The sequence below is a fragment of the Tachyglossus aculeatus genome, chromosome 22, assembly GCF_015852505.1.
Source record: "Tachyglossus aculeatus isolate mTacAcu1 chromosome 22, mTacAcu1.pri, whole genome shotgun sequence".
Taxonomy (NCBI): Eukaryota; Metazoa; Chordata; class Mammalia; order Monotremata; family Tachyglossidae; genus Tachyglossus; species Tachyglossus aculeatus.
Window position 1 is genome coordinate 54,590,098 of NC_052087.1, and position 27,750 is coordinate 54,617,847.

The 27,750-nt window shown below is 47.0% G+C and overlaps 1 protein-coding gene across 2 annotated transcripts in view; it reads left to right on the forward strand.

Moving 5' to 3' along the window:
• TSPAN4 (tetraspanin 4) overlaps window positions 1-27,750 on the forward strand; it is a 96,930-nt gene that overhangs the window by 49,382 nt on the left and 19,798 nt on the right. The window contains exons 4-6 of one of the 2 annotated variants that reach the window (XM_038764645.1): window positions 486-565; window positions 19,405-19,596; window positions 25,437-25,511. In XM_038764645.1, coding sequence (XP_038620573.1) covers window positions 503-565; window positions 19,405-19,596; window positions 25,437-25,511 — 330 coding nt within the window. In that variant the 5' untranslated portion in view covers window positions 486-502. The remainder of the gene's footprint in view (window positions 1-485; window positions 566-19,404; window positions 19,597-25,436; window positions 25,512-27,750) is intronic. The other variant, XM_038764646.1, reaches the window with a different exon arrangement.

A 27,750-nucleotide genomic window follows, 5' to 3' on the forward strand; every position in this document is an offset into this window, starting at 1 on the left:
GGATGGGAACAGAGAGGAGGCGAGGGAAGAGGGAAGCAGGGATGGGGCGGGGAGGAGGGGGAGGAGGTTTGTGAGAAGTGGGCGGTGGGCGGTGGGCGGGTGGGGGGCTGCTGTGCGTCAGGGCGGTGGGTGGCCACTGGGCGGGCGCGCTGGGCCTTGGCCGGGCCCTGCTTGGCGGCGGGGCGGGGAGGACCCCCGGGAGGACCCCCGGGAGGATCCCCGGGAGGACCCCCCGCTCCCACCGGCGGCGGCGGCCGGAGCGAGGGTCCGGTCCCCTGGGCCGGCCGGGGGGCCCCTCCCCGCCTTGGCGGCCATGCGGCGGTCCAGCACGGAGGAGACCCCCTACCGCCGGAGCCCGTCGCCGGCCAGCAAGGGGCACAGCCCCCCGGCCTCCTCCTCCTCCCCCTCCTCGGCCGCCGCCGCCGCCCCCCGAGGGAACAAGCTGGTGGTCTTCTACCTCGACCTCTCCTTCATCTTCCTCCTAGAGCTCAAGAGGTGCAGCATGGCCCGCGGCTGCCTGCGCTGCATCAAATACCTCATGTTCCTCTTCAACCTCCTCTTCTGGGTCAGTGGGGGGGGCCGGGGGAGGGGATTCAAGGGTTAAAAGGGGGCCAACGCTGTGCTGAGCGCCGGGGAGAGGACGGGCCAATAAGTAGTGGGGGGCTGGGGGGGGGGGGGACTAAAAGGTCACGAGGCACTTTTAGACTGTGAGCCCACTGTTGGGTAGGGACTGGCTCTATGTGTTGTCAATTTGTACTTCCCAAGCGCTTAGTCCAGTGCTCTGCACATAGTAAGCGCTCAATAAATACGATTGATTGATTGATTGATCGATTGGCTGAGAACTGTGCTGAGCGCTTGGGAGAGGACAGGCCACTAAGTGCTGATGGTGGCTGGTGGTATGTTATTTCATAGTTTTTATTGAACATAAACTGTGTGCAGAGCACTGTACTAAGGGGTGTCTAGGAGCTAAGCACTGTGCTGAGCCCTCGAAGCAGCAGGGAGGAACGGATCGGGCCCGGGAGATGGTAGGTCGTGGGTTCTAATCCCAGCTCTGCCACTTTTGTGACCTTGGGCAAGTCGCCTTACTTCCCTGGGCCTCGTTGACCTCATCTGGAAAATGGGGATTGAGATCGGGACCGCCGCATAATAATAATAATAATAATAATGTTGGTATTTGTTAAGCGCTTACTATGTGCAAAGCACTGTTCTAAGCGCTTGGGGGGATACAAAGTGATCAGGTTGTCCCACGTGGGGCTCACAGTCTTAATCCCCATTTTACAGACGAGGTAACCGAGGCTCAGAGAAGTTAAGTGACTTGCCCAAGGTCACACAGCAGACATGTGGCGGAGTCGGGATACGAACCCGTGACCTCTGACTCCAAAGCCCGTGCTCTTTCCACTGAGCCACGCTGCTTCCCGCATGGGACGGGGACTGTGTCCAACCCGGTTTGCTTGTAACAATAATAGTATTAATGATGGTATTTGGTATTTTAGACTGTGAGCCCACTGTTGGGTAGGGACTGTCTCTATATGTTGCCAATTTGTACTTCCCAAGTGCTTAGTACAGTGCTCTGCACATAGTGAGCGCTCAATAAATACGATTGATGATGATGATATTTGTTAAGCACTTACTATGTGCAAAGCAATGCTCTAAGCGCCGGGGAGGTTACAAGGTGATCAGGTTGGCCCACGGGGGGTTTACGGTTTTAATCCCCATTTTACAGATGGGGTGACAGAGGCCCAGAGAAGTGACTTGCCCAAAGTCACACAGCTGACGGTTGGCAGAGCGGGGATTTGAACCCATGACCTCTGACTCCAAAGCCCGGGCTCTTTCCACCGAGCCACGCTGCTTGTATCCACTCCGGTGCTTAGTACAGTGCCTGGCACATAGTAAGCACTTAACAAATGCCATAATAATAATAATAATAATTATTATTATTATTGGGAGAGGGCAGTCCGATAGATGATCATGGTGGTAGGGGTGTCAAGGAGTTTGCTTTGGAGAAGCAGCATGGCTCAGTGGAAAGAGCACAGGCTTCGGAGTCAGAGGTCATGGGTTCGAATTCCGGCTCCGCCACTTGTCAGCTGTGCGGCCTTGGGCAAGCCACTTAACTTCTCTGTGCCTCAGTTACCTCATCTGTAAAATGGGATTAAGACTGTGAGCCCCACGTGGGACAACCTGATCACCTTGTATCCCGCAGCGCTTAGAACGGTGCTTTGCACGGAGTAAGCGCTTAATAAATGTCATTATTATTATTATTAAGGAGTTACTAGGGGCTAAGCACTGTGCTGAGTGTTGGGGAAGGACAATCCGATAGCTAATAATGATTTAAGACTGAGCCCCCTTCTAGACTGTGAGCCCGTTGTTGGGCAGGGATTGTCTCTATTTGTTGCCAAACTGTGCTTTCCAAACGCTTATTACAGTGCTCTGCACACAGTAAGTGCTCAGTAAATACGATTGAATGAATGCATGAATGAATGACTGTGTCCCACTCGATTTACTTCTCTTCACCCCAGTGCTTATTAAGTACAGTGCGTGGTAAGCGCTTAATACAACAATTATTAGGATATGGGGGTTACTTTGGGGTAAGCACTGTGCTGAGTGCTTGGGAGAGGGCCATCCAATAGATGATTATGATCAGGGGGTGGCTCAGTGGAAAGAGCCCGGGCTTTGGAGTCAGGGGTCATGGGTTCGATTTCCGACTCTGCCAACTGTCAGCTGTGTGACTTTGAGCAAGTCACTTAACTTCTCTGGGCCTCAGTTCCCTCATCTGTAAAATGGGGATGAAGACTGTGAGCCCCCCCGTGGGACAACCTGATTTCCTTGTAACCTCGCCAGCGCTTAGAACAGTGCTTTGCATATAGTAAGCGCTTAATAAATGCCATTATTATTATTATTATTGTTGTGAGGGGTTACTAGGGGCTCAGCACTTGGCTGAGCCCAGGGAGTCGAGAGGGAGGGGAGGACATGGATGGTGTCCCGTTGAGCGGGACACTGAGGCCCAAGGGGTATTTACTGAGTGCTTACTGTGGGCAGAGCACTGTAATAAGCGCTCAGCCCACGGGGTATAAATGATGGAGAAGCTGCTGTGGCTCAGTGGAAAGAGCCTGGGCTTTGGAGTCAGAGGTCATGGGTTCAAATCCCAGCTCTGCCTACTGTCAGCTGTGTGAGTTTGGGCAAGTCACTTCTCTGTGCCTCAGTTACCTCATCTGTAAAATGGGGATTAAAATTGCGAGCCCCCCGTGGGACAACCTGATCACCTTGCAACCTCCCCAGTGCTTAGAACAGTGCTTTGCACATAGTAAGTGCTTAACAAATATCAACATTATTATTATTATGTGCCTAATTCATAGGTGCCTACTAAAGGTCCTGAGGTCAGAACTCGTTAGAGAGTTAATGAGCCCTCTGGGGTCATCCCGGCTAACCCCCTGCCTGCTGCCAACCTGTACTTCCCAAGCGCTTAGTACAGTGCTCTGCACACAGTAAGCGCTCAGTACATACAATTGATTGATTGATTGATTGATTGCTGGTTCTAACTGGGACTGGAGAAGGAGAACCTACCCCCGCTGTCACCGGGGAAGCAGCTTGGCCTAGTGGCAAGACCCTGGGCTTGGGAGTCAGAGGTCGTGGGTTCTAATCCCGCCTCCGCCACTTGTCTGCTGTGTGACCTTGGGCAAGTCACTTCATTTCCCTGGGCCTCAGTTCCCTCATCAGGAAAATGGGCACGAAGAGTGTGAGCCTCACGTGGGACTACCTGATTATCTTGCAACTCCCCCAGTGATTAGAAGGGTGCCTGGCACATGTGGCTCAGTGGAAAGAGCCCGGGCTTTGGAGTCAGGGGTCATGGGTTCAAATCCCGGCTCCGCCAATTAGCTGTGTGACTTTGCACAAGTCACTTAGCTTCTCTGTGCCTCAGTTAGCTCATCTGTCAAATGGGGATTAAGACTGTGAGCCCCCCGTGGGACAACCTGATGATCTTGTAACTACGCCAGCGCTTAGAAGGGTCCTTGGCACATGTGGCTCAGTGGAAAGAGCCTGGGCTTTGGAGTCAGAGGTCATGGGTTCAAATCCCGGCTCCGCCAATTAGCTGTGTGACTTTGGGCAAGTCACTTAGCTTCTCTGTGCCTCCGTCAGCTCATCTGTCAAATGGGGATTAAGACTGTGAGCCCCCCGTGGGACACCCTGATAATAATAATAATAATGTTGGTATTTATTAAGCGCTTACTATGTGCAAAGCACTGTTCTAAGCGCTGGGGGGAACACAAGGACATGAGGTTGTCCCACGGGCCCACGGTCTTAATCCCCATTTTCCAGATGAGGGAACTGAGGCACAGAGAAGAGAAGTGACTTGCCCGAGGTCACACAGCAGACATGTGGGGGAGGTGGGATCGCCTTGTAACCTCCCCAGCGCTTAGAACAGTGCTTTGCACATAGTAAGCGCTTAATAAATGCCATTATTATTATTATTATTATATAGTAAGTGCTTAACAGATACCTTCGTTACTAATCCAGTGCTCACTTGCCCACCTAGTCCAGTGCTCTCACCTGTCCTGGTCACCTGGCCCAGTGGTCACCCGGCCTGGTGCCCAGTTGGGTGACCCTTCTAGGCCGAGATGCCCCCGGGGAGTGGAAGCCAGTGGTGGTCATCCGGGCTCGGGATCCGGGAACTCCGTGGTGGGGTCAGGAGCCCGGGATGGGCGCGAGGGTGAGCGGACGCGGGGGTCGGCGAGGCGGCTAGAGCTCCAGGAAGGGGGCAGGGGATAATAACAATAATAATCAATCAATCAATCAATCAATCAATCAATCGTATTTATTGAGCGCTTACTATGTGCAGAGCACTGTACTAAGCGCTTGGGAAGTACAAATTGGCAACACATAGAGACAGTCCCTACCCAACAGTGGGCTCACAGTCTAAAAGGGGGAGACAGAGAACAGAACCAAACATACCAACAAAATAAGATAAATAGGATAGAAATGTACAAGTAAAATAAATAAATAAATAAATAGAGTAATAAATATGTACAACCATATTAATCATTATCAATCGTATTTATTGAGCGCTTATTATGTGCAGAGCACTGTACTAAGCGCTTGGGAAGTACACATTGGCAACATAGAGAGACAGTCCCTACCCAACAGTGGGCTCACAGTCCACCCGGTGTTTAGTACAGGGCTTAGCCTATAGTAAGCGCTTAATGCTTAGAAGCAGCGTGGCTTTGTGTAAAGAGCATGGGCTCTTGTTGCCAACTTGTAATAATAATAATAATAATGATGGTATTTGTTAAGCGCTTACTATGTGCCCCTTCCTTCCTCTCCCCCTCGTCCCCCTCTCCATCCCCCCCATCTTACCTCCTTCCCTTCCCCACAGCACCTGTATATATGTATATATGTTTGTACAGATTTATTACTCTATTTATTTATTTTATTTGTACCTATCTATTCTATTTATTTTATTTTGTTAGTATGTTTGGTTTTGTTCTCCGTCTCCCCCTTTTAGACTGTGAGCCCACTGTTGGGTAGGGACTGTCTCTAGATGTTGCCAATTTGTACTTCCCAAGAGCTTAGTACAGTGCTCTGCACATAGTGAGCGCTCAATAAATACGATTGATGATGATGATGATGATGTGCCAAGCACTGTTCTAAGCGCTGGGGAGGTTACAAGGTGATCAGGCTGTCCCACGGGGGGGCTCACGCTTTTAATCCCCATTTTACAGATGAGGGAACTGGGGCCCAGAGAAGTGAAGTGACTTGCCCAAAGTCACACAGCTGACGGTGGAGGCGGGATTTGAACCCGTGACCTCGGACTCCAAAGCCCGGGCTCTTTCCACTGAGCCAGGGGATGCGGCGGGGGTTGGCTGGCCCGGTGCCAGGTTCCTCATCCTCTCTGCCGCCCGCTCTGCCCACCAGGCCCGGTGCTGGCCACCCGGCCCCTTCCCCCCACTGCCCGGGGAAACTGAGGCTGGAGCAGAGAGTGCTCCGGGATCCCGGCAGTGAACTAATCGTGGACAGGGAATGTCTGGTGTTCTCTGCCGGGCGCTTGTGCGCACAGTAAGCGCACAATAAATACGTTGGAGTGAATGGGTGCGTGAGTGAATCTGTACTGGTGCTGTACTGGGCACCCGCGGGCAGTATTGGACGCCAACCTTGGGCTGGGTGCTGTCCTGGACACTTGCGAACACGTAATAAAAGCAGCCTGGCATAGTGGATAGAACATTTCTAGACTGTGAGCCCATTGTTGGGTAGGGACCGTCTCTATATGTTGCCAACTTGGACTTCCCAAGCACTTAGTACAGTGCTCTGCACACAGTAAGCGCTCAATAAATACGATTGAACGAAGGAAAACCAAAACCGGTCATTAAGGGGATGCTCTGGCGGGTTTGAAGTGGGAGGAATTCCGGAGAAAGGATGCAAGAATCCATCCAACCATCAGTCAATGGTATTTATCACTTAATCAGTCGGATTTATTGCTTGATTATTGATTATTGATTGATTATTATTTTTGATGCCCATCTAGTTTTTTGTTGTCTGTCTCCCCCCCTTCTAGACCATGAGCCCGCTGTTGGGTAGGGACCGTCTCTATATGTTGCCAGCTTGTACTTCCCAAGCGCTTAGTCCAGTGCTCTGCACACAGTAAGCGCTCAATAAATACGATTGAATAGATGAACTTATGGAGCGCTTACTATCGTGGCTCAGTGGAAAGAGCCCGGGCTTTGGAGTCAGTGGTCATGGGTTCAAATCCCTGCTCCGCCAGTTGTCCGCTGTGTGACTTTTGGCAAGTCACTTCACTTCTCTGTGCCTCAGTTACCTCATCTGTAAAATGGGGATTGACTGTGAGCCTCCTGTGGGACAACCTGATCACCCTGTATCCCCCCAGAGCTTAGAACAGTGCTTTGCACATAGTAAGCGCTTAACAAATTAATTCATTCATTCATTCAATTCATTCAATCATTCATTCAATCATTCATTCAATCGTATTTATTGAGCACTTACTGTGTGCAGAGCACTGTACTAAGCGCTTGATGCCATCATGCCATCAATAATAATAATAATTATAATAATGATGGTATTTATTAAGCACTTACTATGTGCAAAGCACTGTTCTAAGCGCTGGGGAGGTTACAAGGTGATCAGGTTGTCCCCCTGGGGGGCTCACAGCCTTAATCCCCATTTTACAGATGAGGTAACTGAGGCACACAGAGAAGTGAAGTGACTTGCCCAAAGTCACACAGCTGACAAGTGGAGGAGCTGGGATTTGAAGAAGAAGAGAAGCAGCGTGGCTCAGTGGAAAGAGCCCGGGCTTCGGAGTCAGAGGTCATGGGTTCAAATCCCGGCTCCGCCACTTGTCAGCTGGGTGACTTTGGGCAAGTCGCTTCACTTCTCTGGGCCTCAGTTCCCTCATCTGTAAAATGGGGATTAAGACTGTGAGCCCTCTGTGGGACAACCTGATTGCCTTGTAACCTCCCCAGCGCTTAGAACAGTGCTTTGCGCATAGTAAGCGCTTAATAAATGCCATCATTATTATTATTATTTGAACCCATGACCTCTGACTTCAAAGCCCGGGCTCTTTCCACCGAGCCACGCTGATCAATGCCGTCATTAATGAATTAACGTGCAACACACTTGACTAAAAGCGCTCGGGAGAGGACCCTGCAAGGAGTTGGCAGATTTGTTTCTCCGCCCACGACGAGTTTCCAGTCTAGAGGGGGAGACAGACGTTACTATAGACAAATAATTTATAAAGTATAATTTATAGATGCGGATGTGAGTGGGGCAGGGTGAATATCAGCTGCCCAAAGGGCACGGATCCAGGCGCTGAGACGATGCCAAAGGGAGAAAAGCCTGCAGAAGAGAGGGCTTCATCGGGGGGAGGCCTCCCGGAGGAGACGTGACCTTAATAAGGCTTTGAAGGTGGGGAGAGCGGTGGTCTGGCGCATATGGAGCGGGAGGGAGCTCCGTCATCATCAATCGTATTTATTGAGCGCTTACTGTGTGCAGAGCACTGGACTAAGCCCTTAACTCGAAGCTAAGGGGAGGACGTGGGCGAGAGGTCGGCGGCGAGATAGACAAGATCGGGGCACGGTGAGGAGGGAAGTGTGTGGGCATGATTGGAGTCGGCGAGCAGAAAGCTGAGGTAGGATGATGACGACGACGATGATGATGGCATTTGTTAAGCGCTTACTATGTGCAAAGCACTGTTCTAAGCGCTGGGGGGTTACAGAGGTGACCAGGTTGCCCCACGCGGGGCTCACAGTCTTAATCCCCGTTTTACCGCTGAGGTAACAGGCTCAGAGAAGTGAAGTGACTTGCCCAAGGTCACACAGCAGGCGTGTGGCGGAGCCGGGATTTGAACCCGTGACCTCTGACTCCAAAGCCCGGGCTCTTTCCACTGAGCTACGCTGCTTCTCAAAGAGAATCAATCAATCAGTCAATCGTATTTATTGAGCGCTTACTGTGTGCAGAGCACTGGACTAAGCGCTTGGGAAGTCCAAGTTGGCAACACGTAGAGACAGTCCCTACCCAACAGTGGGCTCACAGTCTAAAAGGGGGAGGCAGAGAACAAAACCAAACATACTAACAAAATAAAGTAAATAGAATAGAGTGGCTCAGTGGAAAGAGCCCGGGCTTGGGAGTCAGAGGTCATGGGTTCTAATTCTGCCTCCTTCACTTAATAATTAATAATAATAATAATAATGGCATTTATTAAGCACTTGTCTTAGAGAAACAGTGTGGCTCAGTGGAAAGAGCTTGGGAGTCAGAGGTCATGGGTTCTAATGCCGACTCTGCCACTTGTCTGTTGTGTGACTTTGGGCAAGTCACTTCACTTCTCTGGGCCTCAGTTCCCTCATCTGTAAATTGGGGGTGAAGACTGTCAGCCCCCCGTGGGACAACCTGATCACCTTGTAACCTCTCCAGCGCTTAGAACGGTGCTTTTCACATAGTAAGTGCTTAATAAATGCCATCATTATTGTCTGCTGTGTGACCCTGGGTAAGTCACTTCACTTCTTTGGGCCTCAGTTCCCTCGTCTGGAAAACGGGGCTGGAGACTGTGAGCCCTATGTGGGACAGGGACTGGATCCAACTATATGTTGCCAATTTGTACTTCCCAAGCGCTTAGTACAGTGCTCTGCACATAGTAAGCGCTCAATAAATACGATTGATGATGATGATGATCCAACACAACTTGCTTGTATCCACCGCAGCGCTTAATATAGTGCCTGGCACATAGTAAGCGCTTAACAAATACCATTATTACTATTATTACGGAGCAGGGCCGGCCACCAGTGAGGGGGCTGGAGAACGAGGGTATGGAAAAGAGCAGCCTCTGGAAGCAGCCTGGTGGAGTGGGTAGAGCCCAGGCCATGGGTTCTAATTCCACCTTCACCACTTCATTCATTCATTCATTCATTCATTCATTCATTCAATCAATCGTATTTATTGAGCACTTACTGTGTGCAGAGCACTGTACTAAGTGCTTGGGAACTCCCAGTTGGCAACATATAGAGACGGTCAATCAATCAATCATATTTATTGAGCGCTTACTGTGTGCAGAGCACTGTACTAAGTGCTTGGGAACTACAAGTTGGCAACATATAGAGACGGTCAATCAATCAATCATATTTATTGAGCGTTTAGTGTGTGCAGAGCACTGTACTAAGCGCTTGGGAAGTACAAGTTGGCAACATATAGAGACGGTCCCTACCCAACAATGGGCTCACAGTCTAGAAGTGGTCTATCCACTATGCCAGGCTGTGTGACCTTGGGCAGGTCACTTTACTTCTTTGGGCCTCAGTTCCCTCATCTGTAAAATGGGGATTGAGACTGTGAGCCCCACGGGGAACTGGGACTGTGTCCAACCGGGTTAGCTTGTATCCACCCCGGTGTCTAAAACAGTGCTTGGCACATAGGAAGCGCTTAACAAATACCATCATTATTTTTATTACTATTATCTTTTAGACTGTGAGCCCACTGTTGGGTAGGGACTGTCTCTCTATGTTGCCAACTTGGACTTCCCAAGCGCTTAGTACAGTGCTCTGCACACAGTAAGCGCTCAATAAATACGATTGATTGATTGATTATATGGAGATATACACACCCCAGAGCCCCCCATTGAGAAGCAGCATGGCCTAGTGGCCAGAGCCCAGGCCTGGGAGCCAGAAAGTCGTGGGTTCTAATTCTGACTTTGCTACGTGTCTGCTGTGAGACCCTGGGCAAGTCACTTCTCTTCTCTGGGCCTCAGTTCCCTCACCTGTAAAATGGGGATTGAGCCTGTGAGCCCCATGGGGGACAGGGACTGTGTCCACTCCGATTTACTTGTATCTACCCCAGTGTTTAGTACAGTGCCTGGCACATAGCGCTTAATAAATACTATCCTTATTAGTATATGCAGATATACACACACAGGGGCACGCATACACTGATGCATGCACATATACACACTTATAGAGTGGCTGGCGTGGCTCAGTGGAAAGAGCCCGGGCTTTAGAGTCAGAGGTCATGGGTTCAAATGCCGGCTCCTCCAGTTGTCAGCTGGGTGACTTTGGGCAAGTCACTTCTCTGGGCCTCAGTGACCTCACCTGTAAAATGGGGATGAAGACTGTGTGCGGAGCACTGATCACCTTGTAACCTCCCCAGCGCTTCGAACGGTGCTTTGCACATAGTAAGCGCTTAATAAACGCCATCGTCATCATCATTATTATTATTATTGTCTGATGCGTGACCTTGGGCAAGCCACTTCTCTGGGCCTCAGTTCGCTCATCTGGAAAATAGGGATGGAGACCGTGAGCCCCACGTGGGACAACCTGATCGCCTTGTATCCTCTCCAGCGCTTAGAACAGTGCTTGGCGCACAGTAAGTACTTAACAAATGCCATTATTACCATTATTATTATTTATGAAGTGGAAGCGAAGGGGGCGGGGGGGGAGGCCTTCTAAGCCTCTTGTTGGCCCGTTGCCTGATTTCTCTTGGACTCCCCCCGCCTGGGTTCGGGCTGCTACAGTCTGGCCACCTTGGCGGGGGTCGGGGGCGGCAGCAGAAGGCTAAAATGCGGCCTGGAGATGCCATCTGGGTGGCTTCGATGCCTCATTTCCCGTTATTTTCCCCGTTGGACCGGTTGGGAGTTTATTGCCCATCCCGGATCCCTTGGGATTCAGGGCGGTTTCCTTTGTCATCTTGGCTAAGCGCCCCTAGGAATAATCGTAATAATAATTGCGCTGTTGGCTAAGCGCTCCTAGTAATAATGATATTATTATCGTTAATAACAGCAGTAGACTGTGAACCCACTGTTGGGTAGGGACTGTCTCTATATCATCATCAATCGTATTTATTGAGCACTTACTGTGTGCAGAGCACTGTACTAACAACTCTATACGTTGCCAACTTGTACTTCCCAAGCGCTTAATACAGTGCTCTGCACACAGTAAGTGCTCAATAAATACGATTGATTGATTGATTGATAATAATAGGGATGTTTGTTAAGCACTGCTGATAATATTGATAATAACTATGGTGCTTGTTAAATGCTCCTAATAAGAATGATAGAGATAATGATAATAAGAGGGGTGTTTGTTAAGCACTCCTGATAATATTGGTAATAACCATGGTGTTTGTTAAATGCTCCTAGTAATAATGATATTATTATCGTTAATAACAACAGTAGACTGTGAATCCACTGTTGGGTAGGGACTGTCTCTATATCATCATCAATCGTATTTATTGAGCGCTTACTGTGTTTTAGAGCGCTTAGCACTGTACTAACAGCTCTATATGTTGCCAACTTGTACTTCCCAAGCGCTTAGTCCAGTGCTCTGCACACAGTAAGCGCTCAATAAATACGATTGATTGATTGATAATAATAGGGATGTTTGTTAAGCACTCCTGATAATATTGATAATAACTATGGTGCTTGTTAAATGCTCCTAAAAAGAATGATAGAGATAATGATAATAAGAGGGGTGTTTGTTAAGCACTCCTGATAATATTGATAATAACCATGGTGTTTGTTAAATGCTCCTAATAATGATAGAGATAAGAATAGGGATGTTTGTTAAGCACTCCTGATAATAGTGATAATAACTATGGCGTTTGCTAAATGCTCCTAATAATAATGAGATCAACAATAGTGATAATAATAGAGATGTTTGTTAAGCACTTCTGATATTTTTGATAACTATGGTGCTTGTTAAATGCTCCTAGTAATAATGATATTAATAATGATAGGGATGTTTGTTAAGCACTCCTGATAATATTGCTAATAACTATGGTGTTTGTTAAATGCTCCTAATAAGAATGATAGAGATAATAATAACGATAGGGGTGTTTGTTGAGCACTGCTGATAATATTGATAATAACTATGGTGTTTGTTAAATGCTCCTAATAATAATGAGATCAACAATAATGATAATAGTAGAGATGTTTGTTAAGCACTTCTGATATTTTTGATAATAACTATGGTGCTTGTTAAATGCTCCTAGTAATAATGATATTGATAGTAATAGGGGTGTTTGTTAAGCACTCCTGATAATATTGGTAATAACTGTGGTGTTTGTTAAATGCTCCTAATAATAATGATAGGGATAATAATAATAATAGGGGTGTTTGTTAAGCACTCCTGATAATATTGATAATAACTATGGTGTTTCTTAAATGCTCCTAGTAATAATGATAGAGATAAGAATAGGGATGTTTGTTAAGCACTCCTGATAATAGTGATAATAATTATGGCATTTGCTAAATGCTCCTAATAATAATGAGATTAACAATAATGATAATAATAGAGATGTTTGTTAAGCACTTCTGATATTTTTGATAATAACTATGGTGCTTGTTAAATGCTCCTAGTAATAATGATATTAATAATAATAGGGATGTTTGTTAAGCACTCCTGATAATAGTGATAATAACTATGGCGTTTGCTAAATGCTCCTAATAATAATGAGATCAACAATAATGATAATAATAGAGGTGTTTGTTAAGCACTTCTGATATTTTTGATAATAACTATGGTGCTTGTTAAATGCTCCTAGTAATAATGATATCAATAATAATAGGGATGTTAAGCACTCCTGATAATATTGATAATAACTATGGTGTTTGTTAAATGCTCCTAGTAATAATGATAGAGATAAGAATAGGGATGTTTGTTAAGCACTCCTGATAATAGTGATAATAACTATGGCATTTGCTAAATGCTCCTAATAATAATGAGATTAACAATAATGATAATAATAGAGATGTTTGTTAAGCACTTCTGATATTTTTGATAATAACCATGGTGCTTGTTAAATGCTCCTAGTAATAATGATATTAATAATAATAGGGATGTTTGTTAAGCACTCCTGATAATAGTGATAATAACTATGGCGTTTGCTAAATGCTCCTAATAATAATGAGATCAACAATAATGATAATAATAGAGGTGTTTGTTAAGCACTTCTGATATTTTTGATAATAACTATGGTGTTTGTTAAATGCTCCTAATAATAATGGTATTAATAATAATAGGGATGTTTGTTAAGCACTCCTGATAGTATTGATAATAACTACGGCGTTTACTAAATGCTCCTAATAATAATGATCAACAACAATAATAATAATAGCGATGTTTGTTAAGCACTTCTGATATTTTTGATAATAACTATGGTGTTTGTTAAATGCTCCTAATAATAATGATATTAATAATAATAGGGATGTTTGTTAAGCACTCCTGATAATATTGTTAATAACTATGGCGTTTGTTAAATGTTCCTAATAATAATGATATTATTATTAATGATAATAATGATAGGGATGTTTGTTAAGCACTCCTGGTAATATTGATAATAGCTATGGTGTTTGTTAAATGCTCCTAGTAATAACGATATTAATAATAGTAATAATAGTGACGTTTAAGCACTCCTACTACTACTACTACTACTACTACTACTACTACTACTAATAGGAATGTTTGTTAAGCACTCCTGATAATATAAGTAAAACTATGGTGTTGGTTAAATGCTCCTAATAATAATACTAATTATAATATCAATCAATCAATCGTATTTATTGAGCACTTACTGTGTGCAGAGCACTGTACTAAGCACTTGGGAAGTACAAGTTGGCAGCATACAATAATAATAATAATAATAGTGATGTTTGTTAAGCACTCCTAATAATAACAATAATAATAATGTTAGCTGTGGTGTTTGTTAAGAGAGAAGCAGAGAAGCAGCATGGTATGGTGGAAAGAGTCTGGATTGGGAGTCAGAGGTCGTGGGATCTTCTCTGGGCCTCACTTACCTCATCTGTAAAATGGGCATGAAGACTGCGAGCCTCACCTGGGACAACCTGATTACCTTGTATCTACCCCAGTGCTTAGAACAGTGCTTGGCACATAGTAAGTGCTCAACAAATACCAACATTATTATTATTATTAAATGCTCATTCATTCATTCATTCAGTCATATTTTTTGAGTGCTTACTGTGTGCAGGGCACTGTACTAAGTGCTTGGAAAGTACAATTCAGCAGTAAAGCGAGACAATCCCTGCCCACAACGGGCTTACAGTCTAGAAGGGGAGAGACAGACATCAAAACAAGTAAACAGGCGTAACAGTGGTATTAATAATAATGGTAATAATAATAATACTGATGTTTGTTAAGCACTCCTAATAATAATAATGATGTTGGTTAAGAGCTCCTAATGATGATGATAATAATCATATTTATTCATTAATTCATTCAATCGTATTTATTGAGCGCTTACTGTGTGCCGAGCACTGTACTAAGCGCTTGGGAAGTACAAGTCGGCAACATATAGAGACGGTCCCTACCCAACAGCGGGCTCACAGTCTAGAAGGGGGAGACAGACAACAAAACAAAACATAGTAACAAAATAAAATAAATAGGATAGTAAATATGTACAAGTAAAATAAATAGAGCAATAAATCTGTACAAACACATAGACAGGTGCTGTGAAGAGGGGAAGGAGGTAGGGTGGGGGGGGATGGGGAGGGGGAGAGGAAGGAGGAGGCTCAGTGTGGGAAGGCCTCCTGGAGGAGGTGAGCTCTCAGGAGGGCTTTGAAGGGAGGAAGAGAGCGAGCTTGGCGGATGGGCAGAGGGATTGGGGGCATTCCAGGCCCGGGGGAGGACGGGGGCCGGGGGTCGACGACGGGACGGGCGAGAATGAGGCCCAGTGAGGAGATTAGCGGCGGAGGAGCGGAGGGTGCGGGCTGGGCTGGGGAAGGAGAGAAGGGAGGTGAGGGAGGAGGGGGCCAGGGGATGGACAGCCTTGAAGCCCAGGGTGAGGAGTTTCTGCCTGATGTGCAGGTTGACTGGTAGCCACTGGAGATTTTTGAGGAGGGGAGTAACATGCCCAGAGCGTTTCTGGACAAAGATAATCCGGGCAGCACCATGAAGTATAGACTGAAGTGGAAGAGACAGGAGGATGGGAGATCAGAGAGAAGGCTGGTGCAGTAGTCCAGACGGGATAGGATGACAGCTTGAACGAGCAGGGGAGCGGTGTGGATGGAGACGAAAGGGCGGATCTTGGCAATGTTGCGGAGGTGAGACCGGCAGGTTTTGGTGACGGCTCGGATGTGAGGGGTGAACGAGAGAGCGGAGTCGAGGATGACACCAAGGTCGCGGGCCTGTGAGACGGGAAGGATGGTAGTGCCGTCAACAGAGATGGGAAAGTCAGGGAGAGGGCAGGGTTTGGGAGGGAAGACAAGGAGTTCGGTCTTGGACATATTGAGTTTTACATGGCGGGCAGACATCCGGGTGGAGATGTCTTGAAGGCAGGAGGATCGTAGGGTTTGTTAGATGCTCCTAATAGTAATGATAGTAATAATCATAATAGTGATGTTTGTTAAGCATAACAAACCTAATATTCGTTTCAACTCACACCTAATATTAATAATAGCGATCTTTGTTAAGCACTCCTAATAATAATAATTGTGGTGTATAAATGCTGCTAATAATGATAATAATAATTGTAGTGATTGTTAGTTGTTCCTAATAATAATGATAGTAATAATAATAATGGTGATGTTTGTTAAGCATAACAAACCTAATATTCGTTTCAACTCACACCTAATATTAATAATAGTGATCTTTAAGCACTCCCAATAGTAATAATTGTGGTGTATAAGTGCTCCTAATAATGATAATAATAATTGTAGTGATTGTTAGTTGTTCCTAATAATAATGATAATAATAATAATAGTAATAATAATAGTGATGTTTGTGAAGCATGCCTAATATAGTGATACTCGCTAAGCACTCCTAATAATAATAATAATGATTCTGGTGTTTGTAAAGTGCTCATAATACTAATAATTGTGTTGAAGTGGAAGCAGGCATGGCTCAGTGGAAGGAGCACGGACTTTGGCGTCAGAGGTCATAGGTTCAAATCCCACTCTGCCACTTGTCAGCTGTGTGACTTTGGGCAAGTCACTTAACTTCTCTGTGCCTCAGTTCCCTCATCTGTAAAATGGGGATTAAGACTGTGAGCCCCCCACCGTGGGACAACCTGATCACCTTGTAACCTCCCCAGCACTTAGAACAGTGCTTGGCACATAGTAAGCGCTTAATAAATGCTATTAAAAAAAAGTGCTCCTAATACTAATGATAACTGTGGTGTTGACTGCTCAGTAAGTGCCAAACGCTGTGCTAAGCGTTGGGGGAGATATGGGGTCCGACAGCTCTTTTCCCATCAAATGGAGTACTGCTGTTTGACAAAAACAGAAAAGCTCAGTGTTGGGGCAGGTGGCGAAGGTGGCGGGAGAAGATTTCCTCTCATCCATTCCGATGGATTGAGTCAACTTTCCTCCGTGGTCTTCCGGAGAAGACCACCACCCCGTCCCCGCCCCGAGACGGGGGGCTGGGGGTCGGGGGGAGCACTGTATCAGAAACAGACTCCTCCTCCTCATCATCAATCGTATTTATTGAGCGCTTACTATGTGCAGAGCACTGTACTAAGCGCTTGGGAAGTACAAATTGGCAACATATAGAGACAGTCCCTGCCCAACAGCGGGCTCACAGTCTAAAAGGGGGAGACAGAGAACAAAACCAAACATACTAACAAAATAAAATAAATAGAATAGATAGGTGCAAATAAAATAAATAAATAAATAGAGTAATAAATATGTACAAACATATATACATATATACAGGTGCTGTGGGGAAGGGAAGGAGGTAAGATGGGGGGATGGAGAGGGGGACGAGGGGGAGAGGAAGGAAGGGGCTCAATCTGGGAAGGCCTCTTGGAGGAGGTGAGCTCTCAGCAGGGCCTTGAAGGGAGGAAGAGACTCCTGGCCTAGCTAGGGAGTCAGAAGGCCCTGGGTTCTAATCCCAGCTCCGCCACTCGTCCGCTGGGTGACCTCGGGCCAGTCGCTTCACTTCTTTGGGTCTCACTTCCCTCATCTGGGAAATGGGAATAATAATAATAATAATGTGGTATTCGTTCAGCGCTTACTATGTGCCGGGCATCGTACTAAGCGCTGTACGAAGCAGCGTGGCTTCGTGGAAAGAGCCCGGGCTTGGGAATCAGAGGTCATGGGTTCTAATCCCCGCTCCGCCACATGTCTGCTGTGTGACTGTGGGCAAGTCACTTCACTTCTCTGTGCCTCAGTTACCCCATCTGTAAAATGGGGATAAAGACGGTGAGCCTCACGTGGGACAACCTGAAATCCAGTGCTTAGAACAGTGCTTGGCACATAGTAAGCACTTAACAAATACCATCATCGTGATTATCACTCTTCTTCTTATTATTATAAATATAATAATTGTGGCATTTGTTAAGCGCTTACTATGTGCCAAGCACTGTTCTAAGCCCTTATGACTGACTGATTGACTGTTCAGCGCTTACTATGTGCCAGGCACTCTATTAAGCGCTGAGATTGATACAAGCAAATTACGTTGGACTCAGTCCCTGTCCCACGTGGGGCTTCGAGGGGGGTCGGAGTGGGGTGGGGAGGGGCGGAGGGGATCGAAAAGCCAACTGACCGAGGAGCCACGATGACCAATTCTCGGATTGGGCTCTCCCGGGCGCTCAGCACAGTGCTCTGCACAAAGTAGCCTGGAAACGCCATATTTATTACTCTATTTTACTTGTACATATCTATTCTATTTATTTTATTTTGTTAGTATGTTTGGTTTTGTCTCCCCCTTTTAGACTGTGAGCCCACTGCTGGGTAGGGACTGTCTCTATATGTTGCCAATTTGTACTTCCCAAGCGCTTAGTCCAGTGCTCTGCACACAGTAAGCGCTCAATAAATATGATTGATGATGATGATGATGAGGGCAGAGATCTATGTCTGCTAATTCTACCGTACTCTTCCAAGTGCTCTGCACATAGTAGACTGTAAGCACCTTGAAGACAGGGATCGTGTCAACTAACTCTATTGGATTCTCCCAAGCGCTCAGCACAGTGCTCTTCACACAGTGGACTGTCAGCTCCTGGAAGGCGAGGGCTGTGTCTGCTTTTCTATCGTCCTCCCCCGAGCATTCGGCACAGTGCTCTGAGCACGGTAGACTGGAAGCTCCTCATGGGCAGGGATCGTATCTGCTAATTCTGTTGTCCACCAAGCGCTCAGCACAGCGCCTTGTAGGCAGTAGACAGGAAGCTCCTCATGGGCAGGGATCATATCTGCTAATGCTGTTGTCCACCAAGCGCTCAGCACAGTGCCCTGTACGCAGTAGAGAGGAAGCTCTTTAAGGGTACTGATCGTCTTCTGATTCTATTCATTCATTCATTCAATTGTATTTATTGAGCGCTTACAGTGTGCAGAGCACTGGACTAAGCGCTTGGGAAGTACAAGTTGGCAACATACAGAGATGGTCCTCCCCTAAGTGCTCAGCACAGCGTCCTGCACACAGTAGAGGGATGAGGAGGAGAAGCAGTGTGGCTTAGCGGAAAGAGCACGGGCTTGAGAGTCAGAGGATGTGGGTTCGAATCCCAGCTCTAATCCTCCCCCAAGTGCTCAGCACAGCGTCCTGCACACAGTAGAGGGATGAGGAGGAGAAGCAGTGTGGCTTAGCGGAAAGAGCACCGGCTCGAGAGTCAGAGGCTGTGGGTTCGAATCCCAGCTCTGCCACTCGTCTGCTGTGTGCCTTCGAGCGAGCCGCTTCACTTCTCTGGGCCTCCGTTCCCTCATCTGGAAAATGGGGATTAAGACTGTGAGCCCCCCGTGGGACAACCTGATCGCCTCGTGTCCTCCCCAGCGCTTAGAACAGTGCTTTGCACGTAGTAAGCGCTTAACAAGTACCCTCATCGTTATTTTGATGAGGATGATGAGGGTGGTGGTATCCCTGGGCCCCAATTTCCCTGGGCGGGCGGGCAGCGGGGGTCCCGTCGGGGCCCCGGGTCCGGGACCGCCGGGGGGCTGGGTACGGTGGCAAGGCCTACCCTGAGCGGTGGTGGTCCCTGCAGCTGGGCGGCTGCGGCATCTTGGGCGTGGGCATCTGGCTGGCGGTCACCCAGGGCAACTTCGCCACCCTGTCGTCGTCCTTCCCGTCGCTGTCGGCCGCCAACCTGCTGATCGCCACCGGCGCCTTCGTCATGGTCATCGGTTTCATCGGCTGCCTCGGCGCCGTCAAGGAGAACAAGTGTCTGCTCCTCAGCGTGAGTGGCCTGGGTGGGGGGGGACACACGGGGGACCCGGATTCACCGGTAGTGGTGTGGCCTAGTGAAAACAGCCTCGGCCTGGGAGACGGAGGACGCGGGTTCTAATCCCGGCTCCATCACAGTCCCCTTTTAGACTGTGAGCCCACCGTTGGGTAGGGACTGTCTCTATATGTTGCCAACTTGTACAGTGCTCTGCACACAGTAAGCGCTCAATAAATACGATTGATTGATTGAATAATGAGGGTATTTGTTAAGTGCTCACTACGTGTCAAGCACCGTTCCAAGCGCTGGGTTAGATGCGAGCTAATCGGGTTGGACACAGTCCCCGTCCCGCATGGGGGATCCTGTGGGACCGTCTCTACGTGTTCATTCATTCATTCAATCGTATTTGCTGAGCGCTTACTGTGTGCAGAGCACTGTACTAAGCACTTGGGAAGTCCAAGTTGGCAACATATAGAGACAGTCCCTACCCAACAGTGGGCTCACAGTCTAAAAGAGTCATCAGAATAAATAGGCAGCATCTAGAGGCGGTCCCTTCCCAACAACGGGCTCACAGTCTAGAAGGGGGAGACAGACAACAAAACAAAATGTGTAGACAGGTGTCAAAATCGTCAGAAGAAATAGAATTAAAGCTATATCAATCAATCAATCATATTTATTGAGCGCTTACTGTGTGCAGAGCACTGTACTAAGAGCTTGGGAAGTCCAAGTCAGCAACATCTAGAGACGGTCCCTTCCCAACAGCGGGCTCACAGTCTAGGAGGGGGAGACAGACAACAAAACAAAATGTGTAGACAGGTGTCAAAATCATCAGAAGAAATAGAATTAAAGCTATATCAATCAATCAATCATATTTATTGAGCGCTTACTGTGCAGAGCACTGTACTAAGCGCTTGGGAAGTACAAGTCAGCAACATCTAGAGACGGTCCCTTCCCAACAATGGGCTCACAGTCTAGGAGGGGGAGACAGACAACAAAACAAAATGTGTAGACAGGTGTCGAAATCGTCAGAACAAATAGAATTAAAGCTATATGCACCTCCTTCCCTTCCCCACAGCACCTGTATATATGTATATATGTTTGTACATATTTATTACTCTGTTTATTTATTTATTTATTTATTTATTTTACTTGTACATATCTATTCTATTTATTTTATTTTGTTAGTATGTTTGGTTTTGGTCTCTGTCTCCCCCTTTTAGACTGTGAGCCCACTGTTGGGTAGGGACCGTCTCTATATGTTGCCAACTTGGACTTCCCAAGCGCTTAGTACAGTGCTCTGCACACAGTAAGCGCTCAATAAATACTGTTGATTGATTAACAAAATAAATTCATTCAATCGTATTTATTGAGCGCTTACTGTGTGCAGAGCACTGTGCTAAGCGCTCGGGAAGTCCAAGTTGGCAACATATAGAGACGGTCCCTACCCAACAGTGGGCTCACAGTCGCTGATGGGATTGGTATTAGAATAGTAAATATGTACAAGTAAAATAAATAATCAATCAATCAATTGTATTTATTGAGCGCTTACTGTGTGCAGAGCACTGGACTAAGCGCTTGGGAAGTCCAAGTTGGCAACATATAGAGATGGTCCCTACCCAACAGCGGGCTCACAGTCGCTGATGGGATTCGTATTAGAATAGTAAGTATGTACAAGTAAAATAAATAATCAGTCAATCAGTCGTATTTATTGAGCGCTTACTGTGTGCAGAGCACTGGACTAAGCGCTTGGGAAGTCCAAGTTGGCAACATAATAGGTGGCAAAGTTGCCAACTTGTACTTCCCAAGCACTTAGTCCAGTGCTCTGCACACAGTAAGTACGTTATACTCTGTTGGGGGAACCGTGCTGCCCACCCGGCCTGGTGTCTCCGCCGCCAACCACCCCCTTCACCCCCTGTGATCCCACTGTTGGGTAGGGACTGTCTCTATATGTTGCCAACTTGTACTTCCCAAGCGCTTAGTCCAGTGCTCTGCACACAGTAAGCGCTCAATAAATGCGATTGATGATGATGATGATGGGCCTGGCACCAACTGCTTCCTCCCTTGGGGCCTGGCATTCCTCCCCACCCCTCTCTGCTCTTTCCTGCCCTCTCTGCTTCTCTCTGCCCCTTCTCTCTCCGTCCCTCGCTCGCCCACCCAGCGCCCGGGCACTGTGCCCAGGGCCGGTGGGCATTTGGCGACCGGCGGGCCGTGGCCAGGGCACGTGCCATCTGGCAGCCGCGGGACCAGGTGTAGACTGCCTGGGAGAAGCGGGGGGCATCTCTGCCCCCCTCCTTCCCCCAACAAGCTCCTGCGGGCCCGGGGGTCTCGGGCATTGGCCGCCATGGGGCCGTGGCGGGGGCCGTATCCGTCTACCTAAGCCCCAGCGCTTAGCACACAGTGCCCCGTACCAACTCATCACTTGACTTGCTCCCTCTATTCATTCATTCATTCATTCAATCATATTTATTGAGCACTTACTGTGTGCAGAGCACTGGACGAGGCGCTTGGGAAGTCCAAGTTGGCAACATACAGAGACGGTCCCTACCCAACAACGGGCTCGCAGTCTAGAAGGGGGGAGACAATCAATCAATCAATCAATCAATCATATTTATTGAGCGCTTACTGTGTGCAGAGCACTGTACTAAGCGCTTGGGAAGTACAAGTCGGCAACACATAGGTAAGACGGGGGGATGGAGAGGGGGATAGGGAACAAAACCAAACGTGTGGACAGGTGGCGAGTCATCATCATCATCAATCGTATTTATTGAGCGCTTACTGTGGGCAGAGCACTGGACTAAGCGCTTGGGAAGTCCAAGTTGGCAACATATAGAGACGGTCCCTACCCAACAGTGGGCTCACAGTCTAAAAGAGTCATCAGAATAAATAGAAGTAAAGCTAGATGCACATCATTAATGAAATAAATAGAATAGTAAATATGTACAAGTTAAATAAATAGAGTAATAAATCTGTACAAACATATCTACAGGTGCTGTGGGGAGGGGAAGGAGGGGCGGGGGGGATGAGGAGGGGGAGAGGAAAGTCTGGGAAGGCCTCCTGGAGGAGGTGAGCTCTCAGTAGGGCTTTGAAGGGAGGAAGAGAGATGGTTTCTATTCATCCCCCTTTCATCCCCAGAGCACTTATTATAATAATAATAATAATAATAATAATAATAATAATAATAATAATGGCATTTATTAAGCGCTTACTATGTTCTAAGCGCTGGGGAGGTTACAAGGTGATCAGGTTGTCCCACGGGGGGCTCACAGTCTTCCTCCCCATTTTACAGATGAGATATGTCCCTCTCTGTCATTTCTTTCTTTCTATTCACGTCTATCTCCCACTCTAGGCTGCCAGCTTGTTGTGGGCAGGGAATGTGTCTGTTTATTGTTAATAATAACAATAATTACGGTATTTGTTAAGCGCTTACTATGTGCCAAGCACCGTTCTAAGCGCTGAAGATAATGACCGTATTTGTTAAGCGCTTACTGTGTGCCAAGCACTGTTCTAAGCGCTGAAAATAATGACCGTATTTGTTAAGCGCTTACTATGTGCCAAGCATTGTTCTAAGCGCTGGAGGTAGATAAAAGGTAATCAGTTTGTCCCATGTGAGACTCATAGTCTTCATCCCCATTTTCCAGATGAGATAACTGAGGCTCCGTGAAGTGACTTGCCCAAGGTCACACAGCAGACAAGTGGCAGAGGGGGATTAGAATCCACAACAATAATAATAATAATAATAAAAATAATGTTGTCGGCTCAGTAGAAAGAGCCCGGGCTTTGGAGTCAGAGGTCATGGGTTCAAATCCCCGCTCTGCCACTTGTCAGCTGTGTGACTTTGGGCAAGTCACTTCACTTCTCTGGGCCTCAGTTCCCTCATCTGTAAAATGGGAATGAAGACTGTGAGCCCCACGTGGGACCACCTGATTATCTTGTATCACCCCCAGCACTTAGAACAGTACTTGGCACGTAGTAAGTGCTTAACAAATAACAATAATGATGGCATTTATTAAGCGCTTACTATGTGCAAAGCACCGTTCTAAGAGCTGGGGAGGTTACAAGGTGATCAGGTTGTCCCACGGGGGGCTCACAGTCTTCATCCCCATTTTACAGATGAGGAAACTGAGGCTCAGAGAAGTGGAGTGACTTGCCCAAAGTCACACAGCTGACAATTGGCGGAGCCGGGATTTGAACCCATGACCTCTGACTCCAAAGCCCGGGCTCTTTCCAATGAGCCACGCTGCTTCTCAAGTCACTTCACTACTCTCCGCCTCAATTTCCTTATCTCTAAAATGGGGATTAAATGCTACTCACTTATTCATCCATTCAGTCATATTTATTGAGCAGTCACCGTGTGCGGAGCACTGGACTAAGCGCCTGGGAGGGTCCACTACAACAATAAACGGACACATTCCCTGTCCACAAAGAATTTACAGACTCTATAAGTTCCTTCTTCTTCTTAGGCTGTAAATCTAAGAATTCCAATTATCTTCTCTTTACCTCAGCCCTGAAAGCAGTGCTTGACACCCAGGGAGCCCTTAAAGAATATTATAAGCAGCGTGGCTCAGTGGAAAGAGCCTGGGCTTTGGAGTCAGAGGTCTTGGGTTCAAATCCCGGCTCCGCCAACTGTCAGCTGTGTGACTTTAGGCAAGTCACTTAACTTCCCTGGGCCTCAGTTACCTCATCTGTAAAATGGGGATTAAAACTGCGAGCCCCCCGTGGGACAACCTGATCACGTTGTAACCTCCCCAGTGCTTAGAACAGTGCTTTGCACGTAGTAAGTGTTTAACAAATACCATCATTATTATTATAAGTGCTTAGTACAGTGCTCTGCACATAGTAAGCGCTCAATAAATACGATTGATGATAATCAGTATTAATTATTTGGGCCTTGGGCCGGAAGACCAGGGACTTAGTCAGTGGTGGGGTCGTTCATTCGATTGTATTTAATGAGCGCTTACTGCGTGTGGAGCACTGGACTAAGCTTTTAGACTGTGAGCCCACTGTTGGGTAGGGACTGTCTCTATAGGTTGCCAACTTGGACTTCCTAAGCACTTAGTACGGTGCTCTGCACACAGTAAGCGCTCAATAAATATGATTGATAATAATAATGATGGCATTTGTTAAGCGCTTACTACGTGCAAAGCACTGTTCTAAGCGCTGGGGGGGGATACAAGGTGGTCAGGTTGTCCCACGTGGGGCTCACAGTCATCATCCCCATTTTACAGATGAGGGAACTGAGGCTCCGAGAAGTTAAGTGACTTGCCCAAGGTCACACAGCAGACATGTGGCGGAGCTGGGACTCGAACCCATGACCTCTGGCTCCAAAGCCCATGCTCTTTCCACTGAGCCATGCTGCTTCCCCTGATTGATGATGATGATGATGATGTTGGGTAGGGACTGTCTCTATATGTTGCCAACTTGGACTTCCCAAGCACTTAGTACACTGCTCTGCACACAGTAAGCGCTCAATAAATATGATTGATGATGATGATGTTGGGTAGGGACCGTCTCTATAGGTTGCCAACTTGGACTTCCCAAGCGCTTAGTACGGTGCTCTGCACACAGTAAGCGCTCAATAAATACGATTGATGATGATGATGGTGATGTTGGGTAGGGACCGTCTCTATAGGTTGCCAACTTGGACTTCCCAAGCGCTTAGTACAGTGCTCTGCACACAGTGAGCGCTCACTAAATACGATTGATTGATTGATTGATTGATTGACTAAGCCTTTGGATTGATCACACGGGGGCGGGCCAAGGGGAAGATGGGAGGGTAGGACTGGGGAGGGCCCCCGGGGTCACCCCGGCTGACCTCTGACCTTCCGCCCCCCCCCCCACCCGCCCTCTCCCCACAGTTTTTCATCATGTTGCTACTCGTCTTACTGCTGGAGCTCACAGTGGTCATCCTCTTCTTCGCCTACACGGACAAGGTACGTCATCTCCCGGGCCTGGGCGGCCCCATCGCGGGGTCATCCGTTCCATGCCCCTGCCTCCGGGCTGGACAAGGGGCAGGGTGGGGAGGGGTCGGTGGAGCTGGAAGGGGTCAGGCTAGACGGGGCAGTTGAATGACAGCCTGATGGACCAATCCCAGAGGAAAGAGGGGAGGTAGACGCAAGATATGACATCACCTCTGCCCCCGGGCCCGCCCAGGGTCAATAATAATAATAATAATAATAATAATAATGGCATTTGTTAAGCGCTTACTATGTGCAAATCACTGTTCTAAGCACTTGGGGGGGATACAAGGTGATCAGGTGTCCCGCATGGGGCTCACAGTTATCATCCCCATTTTACAGATGAGGTAACTGAGGCTCCCAGAAGTTAAGTGACTTGCCCAAGGTCCCACAGCAGACAGGTGGTGGAGCCGGGGTTCGAACCCATGACCTCTGATCCCAAAGCCCGGGCTGTTTCCGCTGAGCCACGCTGCTTCTCTGTGATACTTCCCAAGCGCTTAGGACAGTGCTCTGCACACAGTAAGCGCTCAATAAATACGGTTGAATGAATGAATGAATGAATGATAACAACCCAGAGACCCTGGGGCTAGACGATCGATCAGTCAATCAGTGGTATTTATTGGGCGCTTCTATGTGCCAAGCACTGTACTACTATTAATAATAATAATAATAATAATGATGATGGCATTTGTTAAGCGCTTACTATATGCAAGGCACCCAGAGACCCTGGGACTAGACGATTGATCAGTCAATCAATGGTATTTATTGGGCACTTCTATGTGCCAAGCACTGTACTACTATTAATAATAATAATAATAATAATGATGATGATGGCATTTGTTAAGAGCTTACTATATGCAAAGCACCCAGAGGTCCTGGGACTAGACGATCGATCAGTCAATAAATGGTATTTATTGGACACTTCTATGTGCCAAGCACTGTACTACTATTAATAATAATGATGATGGCATTTGTTAAGCGCTTACTATATGCAAGGCACCCAGAGACCCTGGGACTAGACGATCGATCAGTCAATCAGTGGTATTTATTGGGCACTTCTATGTGCCAAGCACTGTACTACTATTAATAATAATAATAATGATGGCATTTGTTAAGCGCTTACTATATGCAAAGCACCCAGAGACCCTGGGACTAGACGATCGATCAGTCACTAAATGGTATTTATTGGACGCTTCTATGTGCCAAGCACTGTACTACTATTAATAATAATAATGATGATGGCATTTGTTAAGCGCTTACTATATGCAAAGCACCCAGAGACCCTGGGACTAGACGATCCATCAGTCAGTCAGTGGTATTTATTGGGCACTTCTATGTGCCAAGCACTGTACTACTATTAATAATAATAATGATGATGGCATTTGTTAAGCGCTTACTATATGCAAAGCACCCAGAGACCCTGGGACTAGACGATCGATCAGTCAATAAATGGTATTTATTGGACACTTCTATGTGCCAAGCACTGTACTACTATTAATAATAATGATGATGGCATTTGTTAAGCGCTTACTATATGCAAGGCACCCAGAGACCCTGGGACTAGACGATCGATCAGTCAATCAGTGGTATTTATTGGGCACTTCTATGTGCCAAGCACTGTACTACTATTAATAATAATAATAATGATGGCATTTGTTAAGCGCTTACTATATGCAAAGCACCCGGAGACCCTGGGACTAGACGATCGATCAGTCAATAAATGGTATTTATTGGACGCTTCTATGTGCCAAGCACTGTACTACTATTAATAATAATAATGATGATGGCATTTGTTAAGCGCTTACTATATGCAAAGCACCCAGAGACCCTGGGACTAGACGATCCATCAGTCAGTCAGTGGTATTTATTGGGCACTTCTATGTGCCAAGCACTGTACTACTATTAATAATAATAATGATGATGGCATTTGTTAAGCGCTTACTATATGCAAAGCACCCAGAGACCCTGGGACTAGACGATCGATCAGTCAATAAATGGTATTTATTGGACACTTCTATGTGCCAAGCACTGTACTACTATTAATAATAATGATGATGGCATTTGTTAAGCGCTTACTATATGCAAGGCACCCAGAGACCCTGGGACTAGACGATCGATCAGTCAATCAGTGGTATTTATTGGGCACTTCTATGTGCCAAGCACTGTACTACTATTAATAATAATAATAATGATGGCATTTGTTAAGCGCTTACTA